This window comes from Protopterus annectens, chromosome 9.part0 (genome assembly GCF_019279795.1).
Source record: "Protopterus annectens isolate FY-2018-M chromosome 9.part0, PAN1.0, whole genome shotgun sequence".
Taxonomy (NCBI): Eukaryota; Metazoa; Chordata; order Ceratodontiformes; family Protopteridae; genus Protopterus; species Protopterus annectens.
The window spans coordinates 969,338,996-969,365,708 of record NC_056743.1 but is presented as its reverse complement, the minus strand read 5'-3'; the positions used below and the strand labels follow the sequence as shown (position 1 = coordinate 969,365,708).

The window sequence follows — 26,713 nt, the reverse complement described above, 5'->3', positions numbered from 1 at the left end:
GGCACCAGTAATTGCATTCTGCAGACAGAGGAATACAAATATATCCTTACTTGGATGACTGCCTCATTCAAGCAGAGGACAAGGGCATTCTACTATAGCATCTGGCGTTTGTAAAGAGATTTCTAAAAGGCCTAGGGTACACAGTCAACGAAAAGAAATCAAAACTAGTACCCTCTCAAGAGATAATATTCCCGGGTGCAAGCTTAAGTACAACTGCCCAGATGGCTTATCTCACGCCAGACAAACAAAGACAACTGACTACCTATTTCAACCTGTTGGCAAGAAAGACCCAGTTATCTGCAATAAAATTCTGCAGGCTTTGGGCTTCATGGCATCCTGCATTCTACTAATTCCGTATGTGAGACTGCATATGAGGAAACTTCAATGGTACCTAAAAAGTGTTTGGACTCAACATTGCCACAGCCTAGAAACAATAATTACCCTCATTCCCTGCCTGCAACAGGAGTTTCGATGGTGGGCGAAGGCTTGTCACCAGAACAAGGGACAGCCATTCACTTTACCCCCAGCCAGGCAGGCAGACATTAACAACGGATTAATCAGATTATGCCTGGGGGGCCCACATGGCAGGAAGGTGTATTCAAGGCACATGGTCCGCAAACCAAATGCATCTACATATCAATCAAAAAGAGATGCTAGCTGTTCATAATGCCCTGACAGCCTTCAAGGACCTACTTCATCCGGGACAACTACTGATAAAGACAGACAACACCACTGTCATGGTATATAAACAAGCAGGGAAGCACTCATTCTTACCCCCTTTTGCAGACTAGCCATGACTTTGTGGGACACAGTATTGACTTATCAAGTACTTCTGCAGGCACAATTCCTGCCAGGAAAGATAAATACTCTGGCAGATGAACTAAGCAGAAACCTCATGGATCCCCACGAGTGGAAATTGGATCCACAAGTCTTCAGCATGATAACAAGGAAATGGGGATGCCCGGAGATGGATCTATTTGCCTCTCCTCACAACTACCAACTAAAAAGATTCTGCACAAGGACTTATCACAGACAAGAATAGAAAGTGGACGCCCTTTCTTTCAGCTGGAAAAGCTTAGCAGTATATGCCTTTCCTCCACTGCCTCTTCTCCCCAAGGTACTCCCAAAGGTCAGACAAGAGAAACCAAAGATGATACTGATTGCCCCAGACTGGCCCCGCCAGCACTGGTATCCAATCCTAAGGAATTTGTCTCAATGCCCGGCTTGGACCTTGCCTCAAATACCTTATCTACTATCCCAACAAAACAATCAGATCCTTCTCAGCCAGCTAATGACCTTAAATCTGGCGGCATGGCGGATAATGTAGTCATACAAAAAGCGCCTCTCTCTAAAGCTGTGATGGATGTCATTTTGGAGGCCAGAAGGCCTAGTACCAGAAAATCTTACACTGGAAAATAGAAGAGATTCTGTGCTTGGAACCAGGCACAAGGAATTGACACAGCTATACCAAATACTGCTCAGATTTTGATGCTGTTCAAAGGCCTATCATTTTCATCAATTAAAATTCATGCCTGTGCAATTTTGGCTCATTACAATACAGAGCCACCAATCTTTCCTCATCCTTTATTAAGACAGTACCTCAGAGGAGCCAAAAACTTAAGGCCTCCAAGCAGATCACCAATACCTGCATGGGACCTCAATTATGTCTTGGAAAAACTCACCCTGCCTCCTTTTGAGCCAGCCGCTACTGCTGATATAAAATTTTTATCTTGGAAAACAGCTCTGCTCCTAGCAATAACCTCTGCAAGACGAGTCTCAGAGCTACAGGCACTCATGGCTGTGGAACCTTTTATCATTTTTTATCCAGACAGGGTTTCTCTGAGGACAAACCCGACATTTATGCCTAAGGTAGTGTCCAATGTGGCTCTTAACCAAGCTATTCATCTGCCTACTTTTTATCCAAACCCACAGAATAAGGGGGAGAGAATTCTTCATTCTTTGGACACACACAGACAGCTACGCTTCTACTTGAACAGAACCAAAGCTTTCAGAAAGACAGAGCAACTACTAGTGGCATATGCTGCAGGATCGCAAGGAAAGGCTATCTCAAAGCAGACTATTTCTAAGTGGATAGGCCACTGCATTCGTTTCTGCTATTCACTACATGGCAAGCCAGTGCCTAAGGGCATCAGTCCACATTCAACCAGAGCAGCAGCCACTTCAGCAGCCTTCCTCAGGGGAGTACCAACCAAAGACATTTTAGAGGCTGCTACCTGGAGTTCAGTGCCCACCTTTACAAAGCACTATCATTTACCTCTCTACTCTAAATCCAGGGCAGGCTTTGCCACTGCAGTTCTGCAGGGCCTCATAGCCTCTCCTAATGCTATATTAGCTCCAGCCTCCCAACCATAGCTTTGGGATTCAACCCAAGTGTAATGACTGCAACAGTGAAACACGAAGAACATAGTACAGTTGTGTACACTTACCATAAATGTAGATGTTCGAGTGTATTCACTGTTGCAGTCCAGGTTACCCACCCACCATCCCCCATATCTTTGCTGGAACTTATCTGCACTTCTCTAATCTATACAACCTGTGTGGTGTATTTGCTTGTAGATGAAGTTATAATATATTTTGATGCATGCATGTTTTATTGGCATATGTTTTAGCCTACCCTTTTGGGGGTACCTGACATCTGGGGCAAGAAAAACTGAAGAAAATGGCGTCAGCTGCATCTTTTATACCCCTGGCGCACTGACGTCAGGGAAGAGGCGACAGCAACCGACGCCGGACCTAGACTTTGGAATTCAGGCCGACTGAGGGTAGCCTGCCAGCAGGATAACCTAAGTGTAATGACTGCAACGGTGAATACAGTCTAACATCTACATTTATGGTAAGTGTACACAACTGTACTTTCTCTCCCTTCTAAGCATCAGGGCTGTTCAGCCTGTCGCAGAAGAGGAATGGGGGTAAGGTTTCTACTCGAGACTTTTTCTGGTGCCCAGAAAAGACAACTACTGGCGTCCTATAAATCCCAAAATTCAGAATGCTAACTCTTCTTCAGCTGCTTCCCATGCTAGCCAAAAATGCCTGGTTGGCTAACACTGGATTTAATGGAAGCCTACCTGCCCATCCCAATAAGGGAATCTTGCAGAAGATACCTACGCTGCAGAGCAGGCTGCATGCACTGTCAGTTCTCTGCAGTGCCCTTTGGCTTATCTACTGCGCCCAGGGTATTCACTAAGTGCCTAGCTCCAGTCATTGCTTTCTGCAGGCAAAGAAATATTCAAATATACCCATACATGGACGATTGTCTAATTCAGGCAGAAAGCCAGGACAATAATATTAAATCATCTGGCATTTGTAAAGAAATTACTAACTTCTCTGGGGTACACCATAAACGAAAAGAAATCGCATCTAGTACCCTGCCAACAAATTGTATTCTTGGGAGCAAGCTTGAATACAACTTCCCAGATGGCCTACCTCACGCCAGAGAAACAAGTTTGACAGCCTGCTTCAAACTACTGGCCACAAAGACCCAGCTATCTGCAAGGAAAATATTGCAAGCCCTGGGGTTCATGGCCTCTTGCATTCTACTAATACCATATGCAAAACTGCATATGAGGAAACTACATTGGTATCTAAAAAGCCTATGGTGTCAACATTCTCAGGACCTAGAATCAATGATTCTTATCATCCCTTGTCTAAAGACAGAGTTCCTTTGGTGGGCAGAGGCCTGCCCACCACAACAAGGGACTGCCATTCACTCTACTCCCTGCCGCCCTAACCCAGATGCATCAGACTATGCATGGGGGGCTCACTTGGCAGAGCAGTCCATTCAGGGCAAATGGAACCCGAGTCAAATGCACTTGCATATCAATCAAAAAGAAATGCTAGCTGTACAGAATGCTCTGATAGCCTTCAAGGACCACATTCTTCTAGGACAATTATTGGTAAAGATGGACAACACCACTTTTATATGGTACATAAACAAGCAGGGGGGAACCCACTCATACCCTCTCTGCAGACTAGCCTTGGCTCTGTGGAACACAGCCTTGAGCAACCAAGTGCACCTACAAGCTCAATTCCTGCCAGGCAAGCTGAATAAGCTGGCAGACGACCTAAGCAGAAATCTCATGGACCCACACAAGTGGAAACTGGAACCAAAGATATTCAACACTCTGAGAAACAAATGGGGGAGCTCAGAGATAGACCTGTTTGCCTTCCCTCAGAACTACCAATTGGACAAATTCTGCACAAGGACTCCCCACGGACAAGCTTGGAAAAACCATCAGTTTATGACTTTCCCCCTCTGCCTCTCTTCTCTAAAGTGCTACTAAAGATTAACCGGGACAAACCAAGGACAATATTCATTGCACCAGACTGGCCACGCTAACACTGGTACCCCCTCTTGCGCAATGTCTCACTGCTGGAATCATGGCACCTGCCTCAGATCCCTGCCCTGCTGTCCCAGCAGGAGAGCCAGATTCTGCGCCCACAGCTTCAAACCCTGAACCTTGCAGCCTGGCTAATTACCTGATCTCTCCGTTAACATCCCTCAGTAAGCAAGTGATGGATGTCATTTTGGAGGCAAGGAGGCCTAGTACTAGAAAATCCTTTGCTGAAAAATGGAAAAGTTTCTGTTCTTGGAGCCAAACTCAGGGGATCGGCACAACAGTGCCCAATTTACCACACATCCTTCAATACTTAACTGAGATGCTTCACAAGGGCCTTTCCTTTTCTTCCATCATAATTCGTGCCTCGCCCATTTCAGCACATTATAATACAGAGCCCACCCCTCTTCTCTCATCCACTGCTGAAGCAATTCTTCAGAGGGGCCAAAAACTTAAGACCACTCAGGAGAGCCCCTACTCCAGCCTGGGACCTTAACTTTGTATTGGAAAAGCTCACTCTACCTCCCTTTGAGCCAGCTGCAAATGCAGAATTGAAATTCCTTTCTTGGAAAACAGCCTTCCTTCTAGCCATCACTTCAGCAAGAAGGGTGTCTGAATTACAGGCCCTCATGGCTGTGGAACCTTTCGTCATCTTTCATGCAGACAGGGTGTCCCTCAGGATCAATCCTTCCTTTATGCCAAGATGGTATCCACTGTGACCCTTAATCAGTTCATTCATTTGCCAACCTTCTTCCCTAATCTACAGAACAAAGGGGAACTAATACTGCACTCCTTGGACATGCACAGACAACTTAGATTTTACTTGGGCAGGAGTATGCCTCTCGGGAAATCCGAACAGCTGCTGGTTGCATTTGCTGCAGGGGCCGAGGGGAAGGCCATTTCAAATCAAACCATTTCTAAGTGGATAGGCCATTGCATTCATTTCTGCTATAAGCACCATGGAAAACCTACCCCCCAGGGGATAAGACCACATTCCACCAGGGCTGCATCTACCTCTACAGTCTTTCTCAGAGGTGTCCCTACCAGGGACATCTTAGAAGCTGCTACCTGGAGTTCTGTACATACCTTCACCAAGCATTGCCCCTTGCCAATTTTTTCTAAATCCAGAGCTGGTTTTGCCACTGCAGTCTTGCAGGGCCTAATAGCTGGTCCTAATGCTATCTAATTGCCTCCTTCCTTCCTTAGCTTTGGGAATCTACCCAAATGTAATGACTGCAACAGTGAAACACATAGAACATATTACGGTTGTGTACATGTACCATCAATGTAGATGTTCGAGTGTATTCACTGTTTCAGTCCTGGTTACCTTCCCTCCAGCCCCCTAACTTCTATTGACTATACCTCTATTCTTGTTTACTATGCTTAAAGCTTTCTGGTGTATTTGTTTTTTGTTGGTGTAACCTTGTATATAATTGCTTTCCATTATGGGGGCACCTGACATCTGGGGCAAAAAAAACTGATGTAATGGCGTCAGCTGTGTGCTTTATACCCCTGTCTACCTGAGGTCATGGAAGATGAGACAGCAACTGACGCAGGACCCAAGACTTTGATAATCAGGCCAACTGAGGGCTACCTGCAAGCAGATAACCCAAATATAATGACTGCAACAGTGAATACACTTGAACATTTACATTTATGGTAAGTGCACACAACTGTACTTTCTCTCCCAGAAAACAAATAAATAAATAAATGTGGATTAATCCATGAATTGATGCAACAGCTATGCTTATGAATCTGCGTTTTTGTCTGGTTGCTATGTGTCATTTCTAATAACTGGATTAGATTAAAAGTATGAAGCACTCCAGAGGTTTTGACTTCTTAGTGAAAGGTTTGGAGAGAAGTTTAACGGCCGTTACATTAACAGCATGGTGCAGGGCTTTAAAGACTCTTGTGGCTGTTTATTTTTTCTGATATGCTTTTGCCTTTCCTGTTTCTTAGGCCTATAATGGTCACTGTGAAGCCCTAAAGACACTGGCAGAAACACTAATGAATTTAGAAGTGCGTGACAGAAGAGGCAGAACGGCTCTTTATCTTGCTGCAGAACGAGGTGCTGCAGACTGTGTGGAGGTTTTAATGTGCCATGGAGCTTCTCCTATTACAAAAGATATAAAGAACAAATGGACCCCACTTCATATTGCAGGTAAGGTTATGAGGTTTTAGTTTACTGAACTGAGAAAACAGCTTTGTAGCACTACAAATGAGTAATATAACTGTATTGATAATTAAAACAACGAACCAGCATGTAAGCAAAAATCTGTGTGTTCATGTATTTTCCTTTTCTACCCTTAGGTAGTTTTTTTTCTCAAGTACCGTCGTTGTACTTTTCTTTCCTTTACCTTCAGGTATTCTTGAATACCATAGCTGGTATTTCTCCCTGCTTGCTTAGTTAAAAAAAAAAAAAAAAAAGCCTTTTCTTCTCTCAATTGCTAGTACGGATGTTTGTGTGTTTGTGTGAGTGCGACAAACCCTCCAAAGGCACTTCTGGGTTCAAGAGTTGTAAGAAATGTGACAGGAAGATGCCAAACTCTGGACACTCTCTGTCTGTGTATATTGTCTGGGTGTGGTCACCTGCAAAGAGGACTGTGCTGTTGCACCTTTAGCCACAGGACTTTGATCAAACATAAAAATAATCTAATTTTGAAAGGCTTGCTTAACTTGGACTTTGACGAGGCTTATCTGGTTCGAAAACTGAAGCCAGTTCTGCGTCGTCTTCCTCGTCCATACCTAAGAAAACGAGTCATTTGGTTCCGACACCTTCATTGTAACCACCAACTAAAATGATCATGTCTCCCTAGGTGCTGACAGCTTTTTCGGAACCAGTGGGCCAAACTGTTCAGTCCTCTGTGCCGACAGTGCCTCTATCTGTGCCTACTTCGGTGCCAATATCCTCAGTGCCAACGCAAGATACTACTTTGGTTCCAACCAAGTGTCCGGAACCCAGGGATTCTTTACTCATATAAGTACCACATACCAAATATTCTCCCTCAGTGGATCCTTTTGTGGAACATCCTCGCAGTCCTGTTTTGGAGACGCGTCCACCAACATCTCCATCAACTTCCTCAGTTTGATCCACCAAGAGTTTATCTGTATCTGACATTGAGACTGGTGGATCAGCTCCTTTCGGTGAGGGAATTGCCCCCTTCCTCGTTTGCAAGCAATGTTAGCTCTGGAACCTTACCGTCTTCCACACCTCTGATTATTCCTCCTTCAACTGCACCTGAGTTTTTGGAGCCGTTGGTACTGGCCTTCCCTGCTTTGATTGCTTTGGTGCTGGTCAGAGCCTGTTCTTTTAGCACTTGATAGCTTCCCTGAGTTCTTCAGGTGATTTGCACCCAGAGACTTCCCGGAGTTGAGGCTTTGTTGTCAGTTCCAAGAGGCGGGGTTTGACTTTGATGGTTTCGGAGCCATCCATGCCCCTTGGTGCATTGGCATATGTAAGGTTGACTCTGGCTTCTGCTTCAAAGGTGGCTTCCTCTGTGCAGGGTGGCACCCACGGTTCCAAAGCAGTTTCTTTCGCTTCTGGGCTCCCATCACTCTGTTGTGGGGGGGGGGGGGCCTGCCTTCCAGGCCATGGAGAGGGGCCTTGTCATTGGTGGACAAACTTGTCTATGCCATCTTTGTCAGTACAAATGTCTTGTACATCCCCTTTACTGGAACTTCTTTCAGTCTCTTCCCTGAGACAGAGGAGACAAAAGTCTTTGAATCAAACCACATTGGTTTTTTCAACTCTAGATACCTTTCTGGAACACCCCACCGATAAGGTAACTTAGGAAGGAGGAAGCACTTGGACTCCCCTGAAAAGTCCTTCACAGAAGATACCGAATTCAATGAGGGGGAAGGTTCCCCCAAGTCATCCTTTGAAAATGTTTCCTTCGGGGACATCCTAGAAATTCTTAAACAGAGGGGTGGCTGGACTACCCTCCAGCCTTTCTCGGAGGAATTGACGTACCTGGAGACTTTTTGTACCCAGCCCCCTCTACCTCCTGGATTTCTCAACCTGCTGACTATCTTAAGCTGGGTCGCTCAGTGGGCTTGGAAGTTACCTGACTCTATCAAGCCAGTCCCAAGGAGAGATGAATGTATTCTCTCTGCCCCTCAGGATCAACAGCACTGGGCCAAAGGAATTCCTGTAGACACCATGACGGTAGTGGCAGCCACCAAGAAGAAACTTGATGATGAAAGTCCTACTATTCATCCTCCTAACAGAGAGTCTAGGACAGTGGATGGATTTGGGAAGCATGTATACTCTTCATTGACCTTCGCTCTCTGGTCCTTGAATTATGTGACACATTTTACCAGGCTTCAAATAGATATGATTAAAGAGCTTTCAGATTCTCTTGCAGGAGTGATAGCTGAAGGAGTTACTTCTCAGCTCACAACCCTAGAAATCTATCTCCAACTTGTCCACAAGGTGAATTGCTCATACTGCGGAAGGGACAACAAGAGCAGCTGGTTCAGGCATAGCCTGGATGTGCTTGTGTTATTTCGCAGAGCCAATCTTCTTTTGTCAACGCTCCATTTGACAGAACTGCCCTATTTGGTCCCAAGGTTAAAGAGACTCTAGCCAGATGTGAGAAAGATGGAAAGACCCTTTCTGGCATGGGCGTATGCTTTTCCCCTCCTCAGTGGCCTTATTCCAGAAACTAGAGAAGTGGGAGGATATGGTTCAAAAAGTCCCAAGGACCTTTCCAGGACTAGCGTGGCAACTTCACCCAGGGCAGAGGGCGGAAGTAATAAAAGATGCCGCTCAAGAGGCAGAAATGGCCCGCAGAATCAGGGTTCCAGGAACTCTGTCCCTGGTAACTCATATCAGTGCTCTTAAAAGGAGGTCTGGTTGCCTTCCTCTGGAGACGGTCTGGGGAAGGTTATCCATGCACCAATCTGGCTGGCTAAGGATAACAACCAACAAATGGGTGCAAAGGATTATAACCAGAGGTCACAACATCCCCTTTTTAGAAGAACCAAAAAAAGCTAAAAACAGTCCCAGACATTCCACCCAGTCACAGGGATGCTGCAGTCTTAGAAATTCAAAACTGCTTGCAGTCCCACCAGACCAGAAAGGATCCTGTATTTACTCAAGATTCTTTTTAGTGCTAAAGAAAACGGGGGACTGGAGGACCAGTTTTGGATTTCAGTCAGTTGAACATATCTATTCAGCAAACCAATTTCTGGATGGTCTTAGTTCAGTCTATACTTCCATTCTTGGGAAAAGACAATTGGATGTGTTCAGTAGATCTTCAGGATGCGTATTACCATATACAAACTGACAAATGGCCCAGAAGATACCCATGCTTCCAGCTTGGAGCCAGTCACCATCAGTTCAGGGCCATGCCCTTTGGTCTCACTACAGCTCTCAGGGTGTTCAAATGCATAGCAGTGGTTGCAGCTCACCTCAGACTGCTAGGATGCCGAGCATTGCCTTAGCTAGACGACTGGCTCTTTACCGCTCTCACCAGGTGTCAACTTGTAAAGGCACAAGATTACACCCTTCACCTCTGCTCCGACTTCGGAATCACTGTAAACCACAAAAATCCTATTTAGAACCTTCCCAACAACAGAAATTAATTGGAGCTATGCTCGACACAGTCACTGGCATCAAATCTCTTCCCCTAGAAAGACTTCAAAGAATCAGATCACAAGTCAGATCATTTGCAGCAAGAAAGTAACGAGACTCATTGTGCAGACTCTAGGGTCAGTGGCAGCCTCCATCACTCTAGTTCCCCTGGCCAGGTATCACATGCAAATTCTTCAGTGGCTTCTGGCTGCCCAATGGTCCTTATTGAATCAACCAATACCCCATCTGATTGTAATCACCTCTCGATGCAGTTGGTGGTTTTACTCCAACAAAATTCTGTCGGGGCCGTCTGTCCCTCCTCAACCTTAAGCCATAGTGACCACAGACGCATCTCAGATAGGGTGGGGGGCATTATCTGGGAAAGACGGTCCAAAGCACATGGTCCCAGCTAGAGTCGAAATTGCATGTCAGTGTTCCAGAGATGAGGGCAGTGCTCTTAGCGTTACAGGCATTTCAAGATACCCTTATCTTGGGAACAGTTGCAGTTCAAACAGACAATGTCTGTAGTCTGGTACATCACAAGCAAGGGAGAACCAGATCTTACCGTCTTTGTCGAAAAGCTCTCAAAGTTTGGCAGTGGGTATTTTCTTCCAACTGCTTTCTAGTGGCAGTGCACATTCCGAGGAGGTCTATCGTGATTGCAAACAAGCTGAGCAGATCCATCCTCATGCTTCACGAATGGTCTCTCAGTCCGGTAGTGGCAGACGAGATATTCTGTTTTTGGGGCCAGCCTTGCTGCAACCTTTTCGCCTCCCCCCTGAACATCAAGTGCCGCAGTTATTTTGCTGTCATCCCCTCAGTGGAGGAGACACCCAGAGACGCTCTCCTACACGATTGACCTCCCAGTCTACTGTATGCCTTCCCTCCAGTTCCCCTAATATGTCAGTTTCTAAAGAAAGCCAACCGGTCGAAGAACAGGATAATCCTCATTGCCCCATTCTGACCTCAGCAGGTCTGGTTTCCCTTCCTTCGGCCTCTTCTACTTTGGAAACCCTGGATACTGGACCCAGCTCCAGACCTGTTGTACCACCCAGAGGGACTGGTTCATCCGAATCTGCAGCATCTCAAGCTCACTGCATGGCTTCTGCAGTTCCCATGATTGCCAGGCATCTCTCTCTCACCTCCCCAGTCTTAAATGCATCATTCTGGGCCATTGCAAACTGCCAACAAGAAAACTATACCATAACAAGTGGCTAAAGTTTATTAAATGGTCAATAGACTACAATCTTGAGCCATATTCAGTGCCTGTTGATAATGTTCTAAATTTTTTGGCTTCACTCTTTGAGGCAGGTGCTTCAGCTTCCACTATTCGTGTGCACTTTGCTGCGATATCTAGTTTCCATGTTGGTTTAAACGGCTCCTCTCTTATGTTACATAAACTTTGCAAAGCCTTTTTAAAAGGAACCTTAATGCTCAGACCTACATTCAAGGAAACCCTCTAAACCATGGGATTTAAATTTGGTTCTGCAATGACTTGTTGATCAATTCTTTGAGCCTTCATCAACTTGTGACTTAAAATTCTTGTCCTAGAAAACCTTATTTTTGGTAGCTATTACCTCTGCCAGAAGAATATCTGAAGTACAGGCATTATGCTGCAAAACTCCCTTTATCTTTCATAAGGACATGTTCTCCCTCCAGACTAACCCCCTCCTTTTTACCAAAAGTTGTTTCCAAGGCAAATATCAATCAGGCTATACAACTTCCAGTCTTCTTTCCTAGCTTTTCCTGTAAAAGGGAGTACTGTCTGCACTTGCTAGATGTACACAAGCAATTGCATTTTTATCTTCACAGAACAAAGGGAATAAGAAAATCTGACCAGCTATTTCTTTCCTTTTCTTCAGCAAATTTAGGATGTTCAGCATCTAAAGATGTCCTTCTCTTCATATGCTGTTGTATCCATAACATGAGGGAGTCTGCCTCTGGCTCGTACGTCCGGCCATTATGCAACATATAAATGCTACTGTGAAGGTATGTGTGATGATCTGCATCATTCGGCTTATGTTGGCCATAAATGGACGTCTGGTATAAAGCGAACATCAGCACGTACCTACCTCACAACTTTTCTGCTGCCTGTGTGACTGCCAGCTCCGGTCATCGCTCACTTGGAAAATGACTTTGTGCCTGACCGTGTTCAGATAAGTACCCCTCAGGGGTTTTTGTTTCTTTTTTGCTACTATGTTGTGGGTTAATGTCAGGTAGAAAGGGCAAGGGTCGGTGTGGAAGTCAGATTCTATATAGACTCACATGAGCTCTGCTTATTCTGTCTAGGCCAAGACCACGACCACGCATCTTGTGAAATCTGTCAGGTCTTTGTCTCTAAAACACGTAGAAAGCTGTCTGGTGGCTTTAAATATTTACCTAGTGAATCAAAGGATGAAACAATTAGCTAAAGATGTGGACCCGATGTCGGCATCCTCAGAGTAAACGGCCGCAAAAAAGGCCAAGAAGACTAGGCTTTGATCCTATGACTATGCCCTCTATTCCGATCATACCTCTTAAGGCCGGTGAAGGCCCGGAGTCCAAGTTGGAACCTGCAGACCTTCCACTGATTGGTCCCTGGGAGGAAGGCGTTAAGGAGGCCACCAGCACGTCCATGAGGGAGTCCCAGGCATCCAAGTCGGGCGCCAAGAGGGGGGGCAAGGCTGATCATTTCCAAGGACCTTTGTGGGGTTACCCAAATAGTAGTTCGGGAAGACGTTATTTCAGATGTTGTTCAGTGTCGCCCAACATCCAGTCCCCCTTCTCTACATCGTATTTCAGAGACTTTTGTATCGGATGCTTCCAAGAAGAAGAAGCAGAAAACCAAACATATTCTGCCCCTGCTCATCAGACCATGCCGTCAGACTAAACCCCTGACTGGCAGGCCTTTACTCATGGCCTATTTAATGCCTTACGCCAGGCCTCTGCACCTGCCCAGGCCCCTTCAATTTCCACTCCAGAGAGTAAACTATTGCCTGATGTTTCCTCTGAAGTAGAGGATTCCTCAGATGATGAATCCCACACTTACACCTCTCAAATTGCCTCTTCTCTGGGCTATGCTTCCCCAGAGGGGAGGAGTCAAATGGAACAGATTCCCCTGGGAGGACATTACTTTTGGTGAAACAATAGTACAAATGAGGGACTTTTTTTAAACGGGGCTGTAGTCAGATTACTGAGACCCAAAAGAGGTATTATGACCTCTTACAGATGAGTCCCCCTAACTTGTCTGTGGTTCCTTCAGTCCATCCTGCATTCCTGGATGCCTTCTTGGCTGCTTCCAAAGCCTCAGTTTCACAACCCCCTGCAGCATAGTGCCCAGATAGATTTTATAAAGTCCCTGAAGATGCCAAATTCCTCTTCAAGGCCCCTTATGCAGATCCATCAACTTTTTCTGTGGCTGCAGACAAAGCATCTAAGCTTCTTCCCTCAGATAAGGAAAGTAGAGTAGTGGAAAGGTTGGGCAAAAAAGTGTATACCTCTGTCACCATAGCTGTGAAGAGCTATAAACTGTCAAACTCATATGGCCAAATGCTCTTTGGCCCTTCTCACTGATGCCATTAAGCAATTGGGTGGCCTACCTGATTCCCCCAGTAAAGCTAAGATTTCCAGCCTGTTAAATTCCTGCAGTCAAGTCACTAGACACTCTAGGAAGTGCATTTATGACACAGTGGAGGCTTCAGCAAGAGCTGCTGTCTCAGGATTGGTCTTCAGGAGATGCTCCTAGCTCAGGCTGTAGCCTTTGCCAGATGACATTAAATCAAAGTTAATGGGCGCACCCTTGGATAACAAGGCTTTGTTTGGTTCAGCAGCTGCTGAACTGTTTAAGGCCCTTCAGGCGAAGGGCAAAGAGCTTCAGGACCTTAGGCACATTTTTGTGTCCCTGGTTCCACGTTTTCCGAGGAACTATCCAGCTTAGAACAACCTTTGTAAGAAGGCCTTCCGGGCATATGTCCTACAAAGGGAGAAAATATTCTGGGAAGCAGACCCCTTCCAGGTCTTCTCCCTCTACTCCAGTTCAGAAATTGCGCTTTCAGGCCAAACCTGGTACTCTGTGACTACCAGGCCTTAAGCCCAGCTACCTCTCTCTCCCTCCCTGTCTCTCTCCCCATCCTTTCCTGCCTGGGCACAGATCTCCCAGGACTCTTGGGTCCTTTGAATCATAAAACAAGGTTATTTCATGGTGTGGGATTCCAGACCAACTTTCAAAGGTATTCCTGAACCCCTTCAAGACCAAATGCATTTCTTTCCGCCAGTCCTGCAGGCCCTCCTCTCACAAGGTACAATTCAAGAGGTACCCCTACATTTAAGAGGAAAAGGATTCTACTCCAGGATGTTCCTGGTTCCCTGGAAAGAAGGTCCTTGGAGACCGATCCTGGATCTGTCTCACCTAAATACTTTTCTCAAGGTCCCCTCCTTCCGGATGTTAACCCTCCCTACTCTCCTTCCCCTGATCCTTCCTCAGACCTTCAATGTGTCTTTAGATATAAAGGATGTCTACCTACACATTCCTATCCATTCACTTTTAAGGAAATTCCTTCGTTTCTCAGTGGGTTCTGTGCATTTTCAGTTCTGTGCTTTGCCATTTGGTCTGTCTACGCCCCCAAGAGTGCTCACAAAGTGGTCCCAGTCATTGGCTTCGCCAGAATGCAGGAGATCCAACTCTTTCCTTATCTGGATGTTATCCTCATCCAGGTATCGTCCCCTCAGATGGTCCAGCAGCACCTGGGCTTCACCATCTCTCTTCTGAAGTACCTGGGGTTTACCATAAACCTTCAAAAATCTTCTCTGATCCCCTCCCAGGATCATGTGTTCTTGGGATGCAGGATTCTCACAGGAGAAATGATGGCCTGTCTTCCTCCGGAAAAATTCTATCCCTCCCCTCTTATTTCCAGAGAATTATCCCTCTCCAATCCCTGTTAGCCAGGGAGTTTCTGAGGCTTCTAGCATTCATGGCCTCCACCATTCCCATGGTACCTTTTGCAAGGCTACACATGAGGAAGTTTCAGTGGTACTTAAGGACAGTCTGGAAACAACATCTGCACCCTCTGGAGTTTATGGTACCCCTTCTTCCTTGTCTTGCCAGGGAATTAAACTGGTGGATTGCCAGATTTCTGCCGATTCAGGCCTTCCCCTGCAACCCCTTCCCCCCAATCAGGATCTGTACACAGATGCTTCAGACTCAGGTTGGGGGGCAATCTTAGGGGACTGGAGAGTGAGGGACACTTGGTCTCTCTCACAACAGAGGGAACACATCAATATCAAGGAGATGGGAGAGCCTTGATATTTGCCTTCCAAATCTTCAAGGATCATATCCTCCCGGGAGTGCTGAGATGGTACACAGACAACACTACTGTTCTGTAGTATATCAACAAGCCGGGGGGGGGGGGGCAGAGTCTTTCCTCCTGTGCAGATTGGCTCTGCAGGTATGGGAGATAGCCCAACAAAGACAAGTATCCATTCTAGCTGTCTACATACCTTCTACCGAGAATGTGATTTCAGATGCTCCAAGCAGGTACATGACTCACTCCCACAAATGGATGTTGAACAGGGATGCGTTTCTGGACCTGGTCCATCGATGGAGTATACCTCAGGTAGACCTGTGCTTCCTTCCCCCATGAATAGACAATTACTAACTTTCTGCACCAGGATACACTCCCCTGGGGGCATGGAAGGTGGATGCTCTTTCATTCTCATGTAAAGGGATGTTCAGTTATGCATCCACCCCTTACCTCTCATTCCAAAAGATCTGTTGAAGATTCAGAGAGAACAACCTCAAATTTTTTTGGTGATTCCCTTTTGGCCAAGGCAGCACTTGTTCCCACTTCTACATAATCTAGCCAAGGGCAGTCACCACAAGTTACCCTTCAGGGTGGACCTACTCGCACAGGAGAAGGGAACTCATACACCTCCAAATAACCACCCTGAACCTTGCACTGTGGGTGATATGGCATTGATTCCCTTTGGACACCTTTATACTGTGGACATGATTCAGATTCTGCAGGAGTCCAGAAAACCCACTACCAGAAAATTCTACTTGTCCAAGTGGAAAAAGTTTTCTTTTTGGTGTCTAAAACAGTAACTTCAACCACTAGCTGTAGAACCTTCAGTGATCCTGTCTTACCTGTGTGGACTGATAAACGCTGGCTTGTCATTCTCTTCTATTAAGGCACATCTGTCTGCCATCTCAGCGTGCTTACCTCTCTTCCCCTCTTTTGGCTTCCAGACTGGAAGTCAAGAGCTTTTTAAAAGAGGTACTACACATTATTCCACTGAGGAAGCCTATTCCCCCTCCTTGGGACCTTAATTTTGTTTTGGAAAAGCTGACCTTACCTACTTTTGAGCCAGCCAGGGACTGCACTGTCCAACACTGCACATGGAAAGCTATTCTCTTGGTGGCTATTACTTTAGCCAAAAAGGTTTCTGAATTGCAAGCCCTCGTGGCCTCTCTCTCTTCAAAGTTTTCCACAAGGACAGGGTTTGCCTACGTACTAATCCATCCCTCATGACAAAGGAGTTAATAAACTTTCCTTAAATTAGGCCATCAATCTCCCTACCTTCTTCCCTTCAGCCCAGTCCTCTACTGAAAGGATCCTTCACTCCTTGGATGTACACAGACAACTCTGATACTATTTGGCCAAAACCAAATCCATTCGCAAAGCAGACCAGCTTTGTCTCCCATCACCCAAGAGCCTTGGGATACCCTGTTTCCAAGCAAACCATTTCCTCCTGGATCTCTAAAACTTATTTCCTTTTGCTACACAGCCCATGGCAAAAGTCTCCCCTTCCCCGTGAAGGCTCACTCCTCTAGGGCTGTGCCCTTATTTGGGGCCTTCTTTAAGGGTCTTGGATACAGCTGCTGTTTTAGAAGCAGCTATATGGTCATCTGTCCACACTTCACTAAGCACTACAAGTTGGACATCATTTCCCGGTCTAGAGCAGGTTTTGCTAGGGCCATTATTCATGGCTTCATGGAGAATGCTTCTATTCCCCCTCCCAATACTTAATAGCATGACCTTTTGTACTCATCCTCATGCTATGGATGCACCGGCATATGAATAGAAGGACATAGTATAGTTGTGTAAAATTTACCATAACTTTAGATGTCCTTTTCTTCTGTATGCTCCTGTGTGGTCTCCCACCCTGCCTTCCCCCTGACGCTTGCTTGATTCCTGAGTACCCACTCCATAGTTCCTGGCTCCCAGCAGCATTCAGTTCCAACGTACACTGATTGATGCAGACCATCACAAGTACCTTCACAGAAGCATTTATCTGTTGTATAATGGCTGGACGTACGATTCAACCAGAGGCAGACTCCCTCATGTTATGGATACAACAGCATATAGAAGAGGACATCTAAAGTTGTTTTACTCTGGCTAAATGGCTTGGCGACTCTATCACCTTTGTTTATAACAGGAAGAGACTCCACCCACCAGGACCTGTTGGAGCCCATTGAGCTAGAGCAATAGCAGCATCTGCAGTTTTTCATGCCAAAGCTTCTTTAGATGACATTTGTGCTGCAGCAATGTGAGCATCTCCTCATACTTTTGTTACGCATTACAGACTGGACTTGGTCTCTAGCAGATATGCATCATTTGGCTTGATGGTGCTCAGGAATATTCTTCCATGAGACCTCCCAAGATTCAGGTAGCTTGGGACTCTGTCCTACACTCAAGGATTACGTGAAGATTGATGTAATCAGATGAAGAAGATGTTCTTCTTGTCTCATTGTTGCAGTCATCACATTTGGGTTATCCCTGCCAGGGTAGCCCTCGGCTGGCCTGAATACCAACGACTTAGTATTTCTGCGTCGGTTGCTGTCGTTTGAGGACTGACGTCAGTCATCAGTGGTATAGAGTAAGGCAGCCCACGCCATTACATCAGTCTTTCTTACTGTGGAGCTCGAAGCAGAAGCAGTTCGCACGAGTGCCGGTCGGTCGCTGCCTGAGTTTCGTTTCTGAATTGAAGTTGAAATCGTCTAAAGCTAAGTACCCCGTTGGGGATCTTTTTTTTGTTGCACTAACCAATGTCAGAAAAAGTTAATAATTGTCTCGCCTGTGGAAAGCAAATACCACAATACTGCGTCACTTGTCTAGGCCCAGACCACGATGTCCCCTGTTGTCGCTTCTGTGCTTTAACGCCAGAACTGTCCATTGTTGGGCCCTTATTGTAGCCAGATATTTTCAGTTACAGTCCTCAAATTCTGATATGGCTTCGGTAAGCCATCCAACAGCAGATCTCCCTAAAAAACGTAAAGATAAAGACAAGAGATAGACCACACTTGTCCAAACCTTCCGACAGTGCTTCCGTTAAGCTAGTCATCAGTACTCCGGTACTCAATGAGGCGCTTTCGCAGCCCCTGATGCCCGCTTCATTTGATTCGCAGGCTGCTACCGAGACACTTTCAGAGTCCGGTATGCCGCAAAGCTCTTCTTCATCTAAGGATCTTTCTGTTGTCTCTACCTTGCATGGGTCCAGAGACGCTGAACAGGCACAGTCTTCTGAGGAAGTCCTTCGCACCACTGAATCTCAATACATACCAATGTCTTCTTTCGCGACTACCGTTCTTTCGAAAACAACCGAGTTCCTTAGGCAAAGGGTTCGAACCACACCTAAAAAACAGACTACCCACTCTCAGGAGCCTGCTACCTTGCCTCAGTCTCAAATGCTTAAAATGGCAGAATACCTTATCATGCTGATCAGGGGAAGCCAAGCTACCCCCTCAAAAAGAAAGAGAGATCTGTCCCCAGTAGTTTTGTCTGAACAAGAGTCAGATGAATCTGATGCATCTGACTATGAAGACATACAGCCCCTCTCCACTTATGAGGATTCTGATGCAGAGGAATCCATTCCTTTAGCCTTTCCCCCAGAGGATTTTTCTTTGGGGAAACCCTGCATACTTTAAGGGAGCATTTCCAGTGGGAGAGTCAGGACTACCCTCAGTCTAAAAAGAAACTCTGGGAATTCCTAGATCTTCCACAACACAGACCTGTGGCCATACCCCCAGTCCTGGATGTGGTGGATGATTTCCTTGAATCCAGCTCGACTCCTGGCACCTTATTTCCTGCTCCCAGAAAACCTGACGGGTACTACAGAGTCCATGACTTTCACAAATATCTTTAAAAAAATCCAACAGCTGACCCTGAGGTCATTTCTCAAGGGCCAAAAGGGATTAAAGGAACCTCTGCTAAGATTCCCACCCCCTCAGACAGGGATTCCCGAGCATTGGACAGATGGGGTAAAAAACTATACACCTCAGCTACTCTTGCTATCCGAGCACTAAATTGTCAGTTCCATATGCTTAAATATCAGCAACATACCTTGGAACTCCTTAAACAAAAAATGTCCTCCTTTCCTGATTGGGCAGAATCTAAAGATTTACAAGACTTAATGCATTCTGCAAGTCAAGTAACTAAACACACTTTGCACTGTGATTTTGATGCTCTAGAAGCTTCTTGTAGGGCAGCAGTCACCAGATTTGTCATTAGAAGACATGCATGGCTTTAGGAACAGCCCTTGACAGACCATGTCAAATCTAAATTGTTGGATGCACCCTTGCCCAAAGATAACTTATTTGACACTAAGGCAGAAGAGGTTTTTAAAAAGATGAAGAAAAAGCAAAATCTATGCAAACAGTTAAAGATTTCTTACAGGTCCAGCAGGCATTTTCCCTCCAAGCACTGGTCCTTTCCTGCTCCGAGTAAACAGGCCCAGCCTAGGCCCTGTGGAAACAGACCCCCCCCCCCCCCCCCCAGACAGCAGCCCTAGGGAATGCCGTGATCTGAGCAGTGGACTACCTCCACCTTAAAATCAGGGCGTTCTAAGCCACCTCCTTTTGGTAAGAACTCACAATGACTCACCTCCTCCTGACCTCCCCTCTGCCCACTTCACTTACCCCTAGGAGGAAAACTCTCCATTCACTCAAGCACCTGGGCCACCATTACCAAGGACCAATGGATTCTGAACATTGTGTCTCAGGGATGCAAATTCTCCTTCCACACCCTTCCAACCCCAAAAGGGTTCCCAGATTTATCACCAAATCAGTGGGCAGAGGCTCAAAAGCAAATCCATTTCTAGCTCTCTTTGAGGGCAGTAAAGCATGTTCCTGCAGAACAGATAGGCCAAAGCTTCTACTCCATTCTTTTTCTGGTGCCCAGAAAAGAGGGCACCTGGCACCCCATCCTTGATCTGTCCATTCTAAACACCTTCCTGGTGATCCCAAAATTCAAAATGCTCACCCTCCAGCAGCTGCTGCCCATGCTTTCCAAGGATACTTGGCTAGCCACCCTGGATCTAAAAGAGGCCTACCTCCACATTCCTGTCAGAGAATCGTGCAGAAAATATCTCCACTTCAGGGCATGATCTCAACACTTTCAGATGTTAAGTTGTCTATCTCGCCTTCATTCTTGCTGGATGGGTTCGGAGCCGACCTCGGCTCAGACTCGGACACTCTAAAAGCTCGAGAGTTGGTTCCACCGGCTCGAGGCTCCCCTTATATCCCACAATGCTAGGCGAGAGTTACCTCAGATCTCGTTTGCCGCTACAGCTTCGAGGTTGGTTGCTTCTACCGGTTCCTGGTGAGTGTTAGCTTTTTCTTCTAAAAGTTACTCTTTTCCCCCCTTTTTAAGTTAAATTCTTCTTAGATCATAAAACTTTATCCCCGACCCTAATTTTTCCCGTTTCCTTACTAAAAGAACCTTTGGTTCTTCCTTTGGGCCTTAGGCCTTCCCTTCCCTAGTGAAGTGTTTGTGTAGTTTACTTTAATTTTATTGTACTTAAATTCTAGTATTACTACTAAAATTATTATTTTTTGCTGACAGGGTATAACTTGTGTGTTTGGGTGTGTGTTTGTGTACACCTGTCAGTTAGGGAAATGTCTAAAGAAGCAAAGGTCTCCGGATTCAAGAAGTGTGATGCGTGCTGTCAGAAAATGTCTCTGACAGACGCTCACACTTCTTGTGTCTATTGTCTGGGGCCTTTGCACCTGCAGGACTCCTGTGCTGTGTGCCATGGCTTCAGCCTCAGGGTCCTGCAGGAATGTTTAAAACAAGTTGATTCTGAGAGGCTTATTGAAGCCAGAGGATTCCCTGTCAGTTTCAACAGGGAAGCCCTCTAAGGCATCGAGGTCTTCGGCTCCGGCTTCTGAGCCGAGACCTCAGGTTGTTCAACCTTTCCGGCTGGAGCCGATAAGTCTCAGTCCACAGTTTCTGTGGGCCTCGGCCGGGCGGCCGAGGTTATTAGTACCCGTGTCGGCTCCGACCAGACCTTCGGAGCCGACAACTAGAAAGAGGTCTAGGTCACCTTCTCTTGGCTCCGTTCATTCGGCTCCAGGATCTCCCCTGCTGTCTGAACGGAGCCAAAGGTCTCATTCCTCTAGGTCATCGAGGCTGTCCGATCATGACCTGCAGAGAGTGGTGAGTCGACTACTTAAGTCCGAGGCACTAGCCCAGATGCTTCAGAGCCCGACTCATCAGTCGGTGCCTGCCCCGTCCATCAACTCTTTCCTCCTTCGACTCTTTTGAGTTCGAGCCGGGTGTCGGAACCGAGACTGTGATTACTTCCGAGACAATTGTCTTCGGCTCCGTTTTTCTTTGGAGGAATCTCGGCGGACTTCCCTCGTCGGCTCGAGGGTGAGTGGCATCGGACCCTTGTCCGACCCCCTCTCCTCTCGGTGCGTGAGTTCGGCTCCGACATCGACCTCGAGCCATCACTGTCGGTGCCGAGGGGTTCTTAGCTCCTCGGGCGGGACCTCTGGCTCTGCCTGACAGGGGTGCATTCGAGGTCATGCGGAGTGTGTTAGAGCCTGGCTCTACTCCACAGTCGGCTCCGTCCGCCCCTCCTCTATGCTGCCTCAGGGTAAGTCGACTCACTCCCTCATCCCGGACCGCAGAGAGCCAGCTCCTCAGGAGCCCCTGTGGGATTTCATCCTCTTCGAGGCCTCTCCTGATTTGGCAGAAGAGCCCCTCGGAAGAGGAAGTGCAAGAGAAACACATTGACTCACCTGAGTCTATCACGTCAGACACAGATCTGGATGATTCTGAGGGATCCCCTTCTGAAGATGTCTCATTTGCAGACATTCTGGAGATCCTGAAACAGAGGGAAATTGGCCAGCCCTCAACCCTTCGGAGGACGAATCTGTGTATCTTGAGGCATTTGGCTCTCGTCCTTCCACCTCCTGCGTGTCCCCCCTCCTGGGAACCCCTCATGCAGGTGGTTGCTAAGAAGGCATGGACGGCTCCTGATTCAGTGGACCCCACTCCCAGGAGACCCTCTAAATTCATCACAGCTCCATCAGACAAGCAATTTTTATCAAAAGGAGTTTCTGTGGATGCTATGGTGGTAGCTGCTGCCACAAAGAAGGAACTGGCTGATCCTTCAGTGCCTGTCCATCCACCTAACAAGGAATCTAGGTCCATGGATAGGTACGGGGGCGGATGTTCTCCTCAGCGACATTTACCATGCGTTCGCTGAATTACCTGTGCCATTTCACTGTCTTCAAAGGGACTTGATCAAGGAAGCGAGTGAAATGTTAGGATCCTACAGCTGCGGGTTTCAAGATAAAATGAACACAGCTGGCTACCCTTAATTCCATATCTAACTCCTCCATGCCTCCTCTCTTATGCGGCCGATGGAGCGAGCAGAGGGACAGGTGTAGCCTTATGTAGGCACTGGATGCGGCTATGCAATTTTCGGACCCTTTCAAGGCGTCTTTCACGAACTCCCTTTGATGAATCATCTCTTTGGTCCTCAAGTGAAAGAAACCCTGACTAGGTGCGAGACTGATGGCAAGACCCTTTCTGCCGGAGTCCGTTTGACTCCTTCTAGGCCTTACCCCAAAGGCCAGAAGGGTGGGAAGATGTGGTTCCGTAAACAATCTCAAGGGACTTAGCCTGACGCATGTGGCATTTTCTACCAGAGGCAGAGGTGGGAATAACAATGGTAGACGCCGCCTAGGGGCAGGGGGTCCAGAACCAGGGCAATCAAGCCTTTCCTGACAAGCCTTTTCAGCATCCCTGAGGTGTTGCCCGACTGCCCATCTTCGAGGCAGTCGGGGAAGATTGTCACTGTACCCAGAAGCCTGGCTATCCCTGACTCAAGACAAATGGGTACAGTCCATCATTTCAAGGCTATTCTATCCCCTTTCGCTTTTCCAAATCAGTCAAAAAATCCCTTCCAGATGTTCCACCGCTCAAAGGGATATAGCAGCTTTGGAAATTTCAAAACTGCTTGCAAAACGAGCAATTCAGTCAGTGCCAGCAGACCAACAAGGATCCGGAATCTACTCAAGGTTCTTTTTAGTTCCAAAGAAAACGGGACTGGAGACCGATTTTGGATCTCAGTGTCTTGAACAAATCAGTCAAGAAAACAAGATTTCGGATGGTCACGCTGCAATCCATTCTTCCCCTTTTGGGCAAAGGAAACTGGATGTGCTCTATAGACCTTCGATGCTATCACATAAAAATGAACAGACGCTCCAGAAGATTCCTCCGCTTCAGGCTGGGAACCAGTCATTTTCAGTTCAGGGCCCTGCCCTTTGGTCTCACCACTGCCCCCTGGGTGTTTACCAAATGCATGGCAGTGGTAGCTTCTCACCTGAGACGACAAGGATTCCAGGTGTTTCCATATTTGGACGACTGGCTTCTCACAGCTCCCACCAAGCATCTCCTTCTGATGGCCAGAGATTATACTTTTCGCGTTTGTCAAAAACTGGGTATTTCAATAAATTAAGTCTGTTTTGTCGCCGTTATTACCTACATAGGCAAATTTAGATACTATAAACATGTCTGCAAGGCTAACGAACCAAAGGATATCAGACATTCACAAATTGGTGTCACTTCTTCTCAACAACAACAGAGTCAAAGCCAGGTTAGTTCTAAAGGTGTTGGGAATCATGGCAGCCATACCTCTCCTTCCATTGGCCAGATACCGCATGCGGATCCTTCAGTGGATGCTTTTTACCCAATGGTCATACCAGGAACTTCCAATGTCTCACACCATTATGATCACATGCGTGCAAAAGCATCTCATGTGGTGGATGTCTTCCCCAGCTCCTGTCGGAAGACCATTTGTTCCACCTCCTCCGGTTGCTACTCTGACAACGGATGCCTCCCTGATCGGGTGGGGGCATTATCAGGGCAGGACAGTCCAGGGCACATGGCAACCAAACGAATGCCACTTGCACATAAATGTTCTGGAGATGAGAGCAGTGCTTTTAGCGTTGCAAGCCCTTCAAGACTCTCTTCCCTTGGGAACGATTGCAATCCAGACAGACAATATGTCTGTAGTGTGGTACATCAACAAACAAGGCGGAACCAGATCATACCCCTGTGTCGAGAAGCACTCAGACTGTGGCAATGGGCGATTTCTTCTCAGCGTTTTCTGATAGCAACGCACATCCCGGAAGTCCAATCACATTGCGGACAAGTTGAGCAGAGCTGTACTCATGCCTCACGAGTGGTCTCTGAAAGACTCTGTAGTGAGAGAAATCTTTCTCAAGTGGGGTCAGCCTTGCTGCGATCTTTTGCTACTCCCCAAAACAGCAAGTGCAGAGAATATTTCACTCTATTCCCTTTACCAGGCCAACCCAGCAGGGACGCTCTAGTCCAAGTTTGGCCCCGGGGACTTCTATATGCATTTCCTCCTTTCCCACTGATCTCTCAAGTAATACAGAAAGCTATCGCTCAGAAGGCCTCATTGATCCTCATTGCTCCTTACTGGCCTCGACAAGTGTGGTTCCCTTTCTACATCGATTTCTTTTGGGCGACCGTGGAATCTGGACCTAGTTCCAGATCTTTTGATCCACCAGTCGGGTCAGTTTCATCGCTCCCTCCCTCTCTGAACCTCACTGCTTGGTTCCTCCAGTTCCAACCGTAGCCAGGCTTCCTCAATTATCTCACTCTGTTAGAGATATATTGATAGCTTCCCATAAATCTTCCACTCGAAAGATTTATTTGAGTAAGTGGAAACGCTTCTCATATTGGGCACAAGGAAAGGACATAGATCCTTTACGCTTCCATCCAACTAGTCCTTGATTTTCTAGCTGAACTCTTCCATGCAGGTTCATCTCCATCTACTCTTAAGGTTCAATTGGCAGCTATTTCTAATTTCCATGTGGGTATTTCTGAATCTGCCCTAATGTCCCACAAACTTTGCAAAGCCTTTTTGAAAGGAGTTTTTCTTCTCAGACCTCCTATAAGAAATCCTCCTTCTCCTTGGGACCTAAATTTAGTTCTTGCTTCTTTGATTCTTTCCCCTTTCGAACCTGCAGCTTCATGTTCCTTGAAATTATTATCATGGAAAACTCTCTTTCTGGTGGCTATCACATCAGCTAGAAGAATTTCAGAACTTCAAGCACTCAGTTGTCGTTCTCCTTATCTTGTGTTCCATAAGGACAGAGTTTCTTCTGAACTAACCCGTCCTTTTGCCTAAGGTGGTTTCAACATGAAATCTAAATCAAACCATTGACCTCCTGTCTTTTTCCCAGAGTATTCAAATAGGTCTGAACAAAATTACACTGCCTGGATGTTCATCGTCAATTAAGGTACTACTTGGATAGGACAAACAATTCAGAAAATCTGATCAGCTGTTTGTCTCCTATGCGGGAAGGGGAAAGGCACTTTCAGTTTCAAAGGTATCATTATCCAGATGGCTAACATCTTTGATTTCCGGGTATATGAAATTAGACAACAAAATTGCCTAATAAACCTAAAGCCCATTCCACCAGAGCTTTGGCTACTTCTTTAGCCTTCCAAGACAGACTGCCTATTGACACCATTTGTGCAGCGGCTACTTGGGCTACTCCTCACACTTTTATTTCTCATTATAAGTTGGATTTAGCTTCTAGGCATAGAGCTAATTTTGGTTCCACTGTTCTCAGGAGTCTGTTCCGTTAGGCCACCGGGACAAGGTGCTAGGGACGCGGTCCCATCCAGCAAGAATGAAGGCGAGATAGACAACTTAACATATAGAAGTTATGTTCTTACCATAACGTTCCATGTTAGTTGTCTTCTTCTTGCCTTCTTCTTCCACCCTCCTTCCCCCTGGCCTGGACAGACCTAGAGGAGTTGTGATCGTGACCTCTCTTTCTACCACCTCTTTCTTAGTCATATGCTATTATGCATATTTCTTGGTTCAGGATGTAGGTCACCCTTTTTCTTCCTGTTGTTAGAGGTGGATTCTGTTTTTACAGTTATACTGTTACTGTTATAAGCTGGGGTTAGCTTACAAACGAGATCTGAGGTAACTCGCCTAGCATTGTGGGATATAAGGGGAGCCTCGAGCCGGTGGAACCAACTCTCGAGCTTTTAGAGTCGGGGGCCGGTCGAGGTCGGCTCCGAACCCATCCAGCAAGAAGAAGGCGAGAAGAAGACAACTAACATGGAACGTTATGGTAAGAACATAACTTCTATTTCTCTGCGCTTCCCTTTGGCTTATGTACTACTCCCAGAGTTTTCACAAAATGCCTGGCTCCGGCCATTGCCTTTTGCAGACAAAGTAGTATTCAAATTTACCCCTACTTAGATGACTGCCTTATTCAGGCAGACAGCCAGGAAAAGCTTCTCAAACACCTGGCCTTTGTAAAGAGCCTGCTAACCTCCTTAGGGTGCACAGTCAATGAAAAGAAATCAAAACAGGTGCCCATCCAAAGGATAATCTTCCTGGGAGCAAGTCTGGGCACAGCATCCCAGATGGCATACCTTACACCAGAGAAACAAATTTTCTTCTCAGCCGCCTTCTCTCAACTGGCCACCAGGCCCCAGCTTTCTGCAAGGAAAATCCTGCAAGC

General features: G+C 46.5%; 1 protein-coding gene across 1 annotated transcript in view; it reads left to right on the top strand.

The window, feature by feature from the left end:
- Nucleotides 1-26,713, top strand: part of ANKRD52 (ankyrin repeat domain 52) — a gene marked incomplete in the record, with an annotated part of 2,835,210 nt that overhangs the window by 1,949,648 nt on the left and 858,849 nt on the right. Inside the window, 1 exon segment of the mRNA XM_044083713.1 lies at nt 6,315-6,516. Within this exon segment, the coding sequence (XP_043939648.1) occupies nt 6,315-6,516 (202 nt within the window).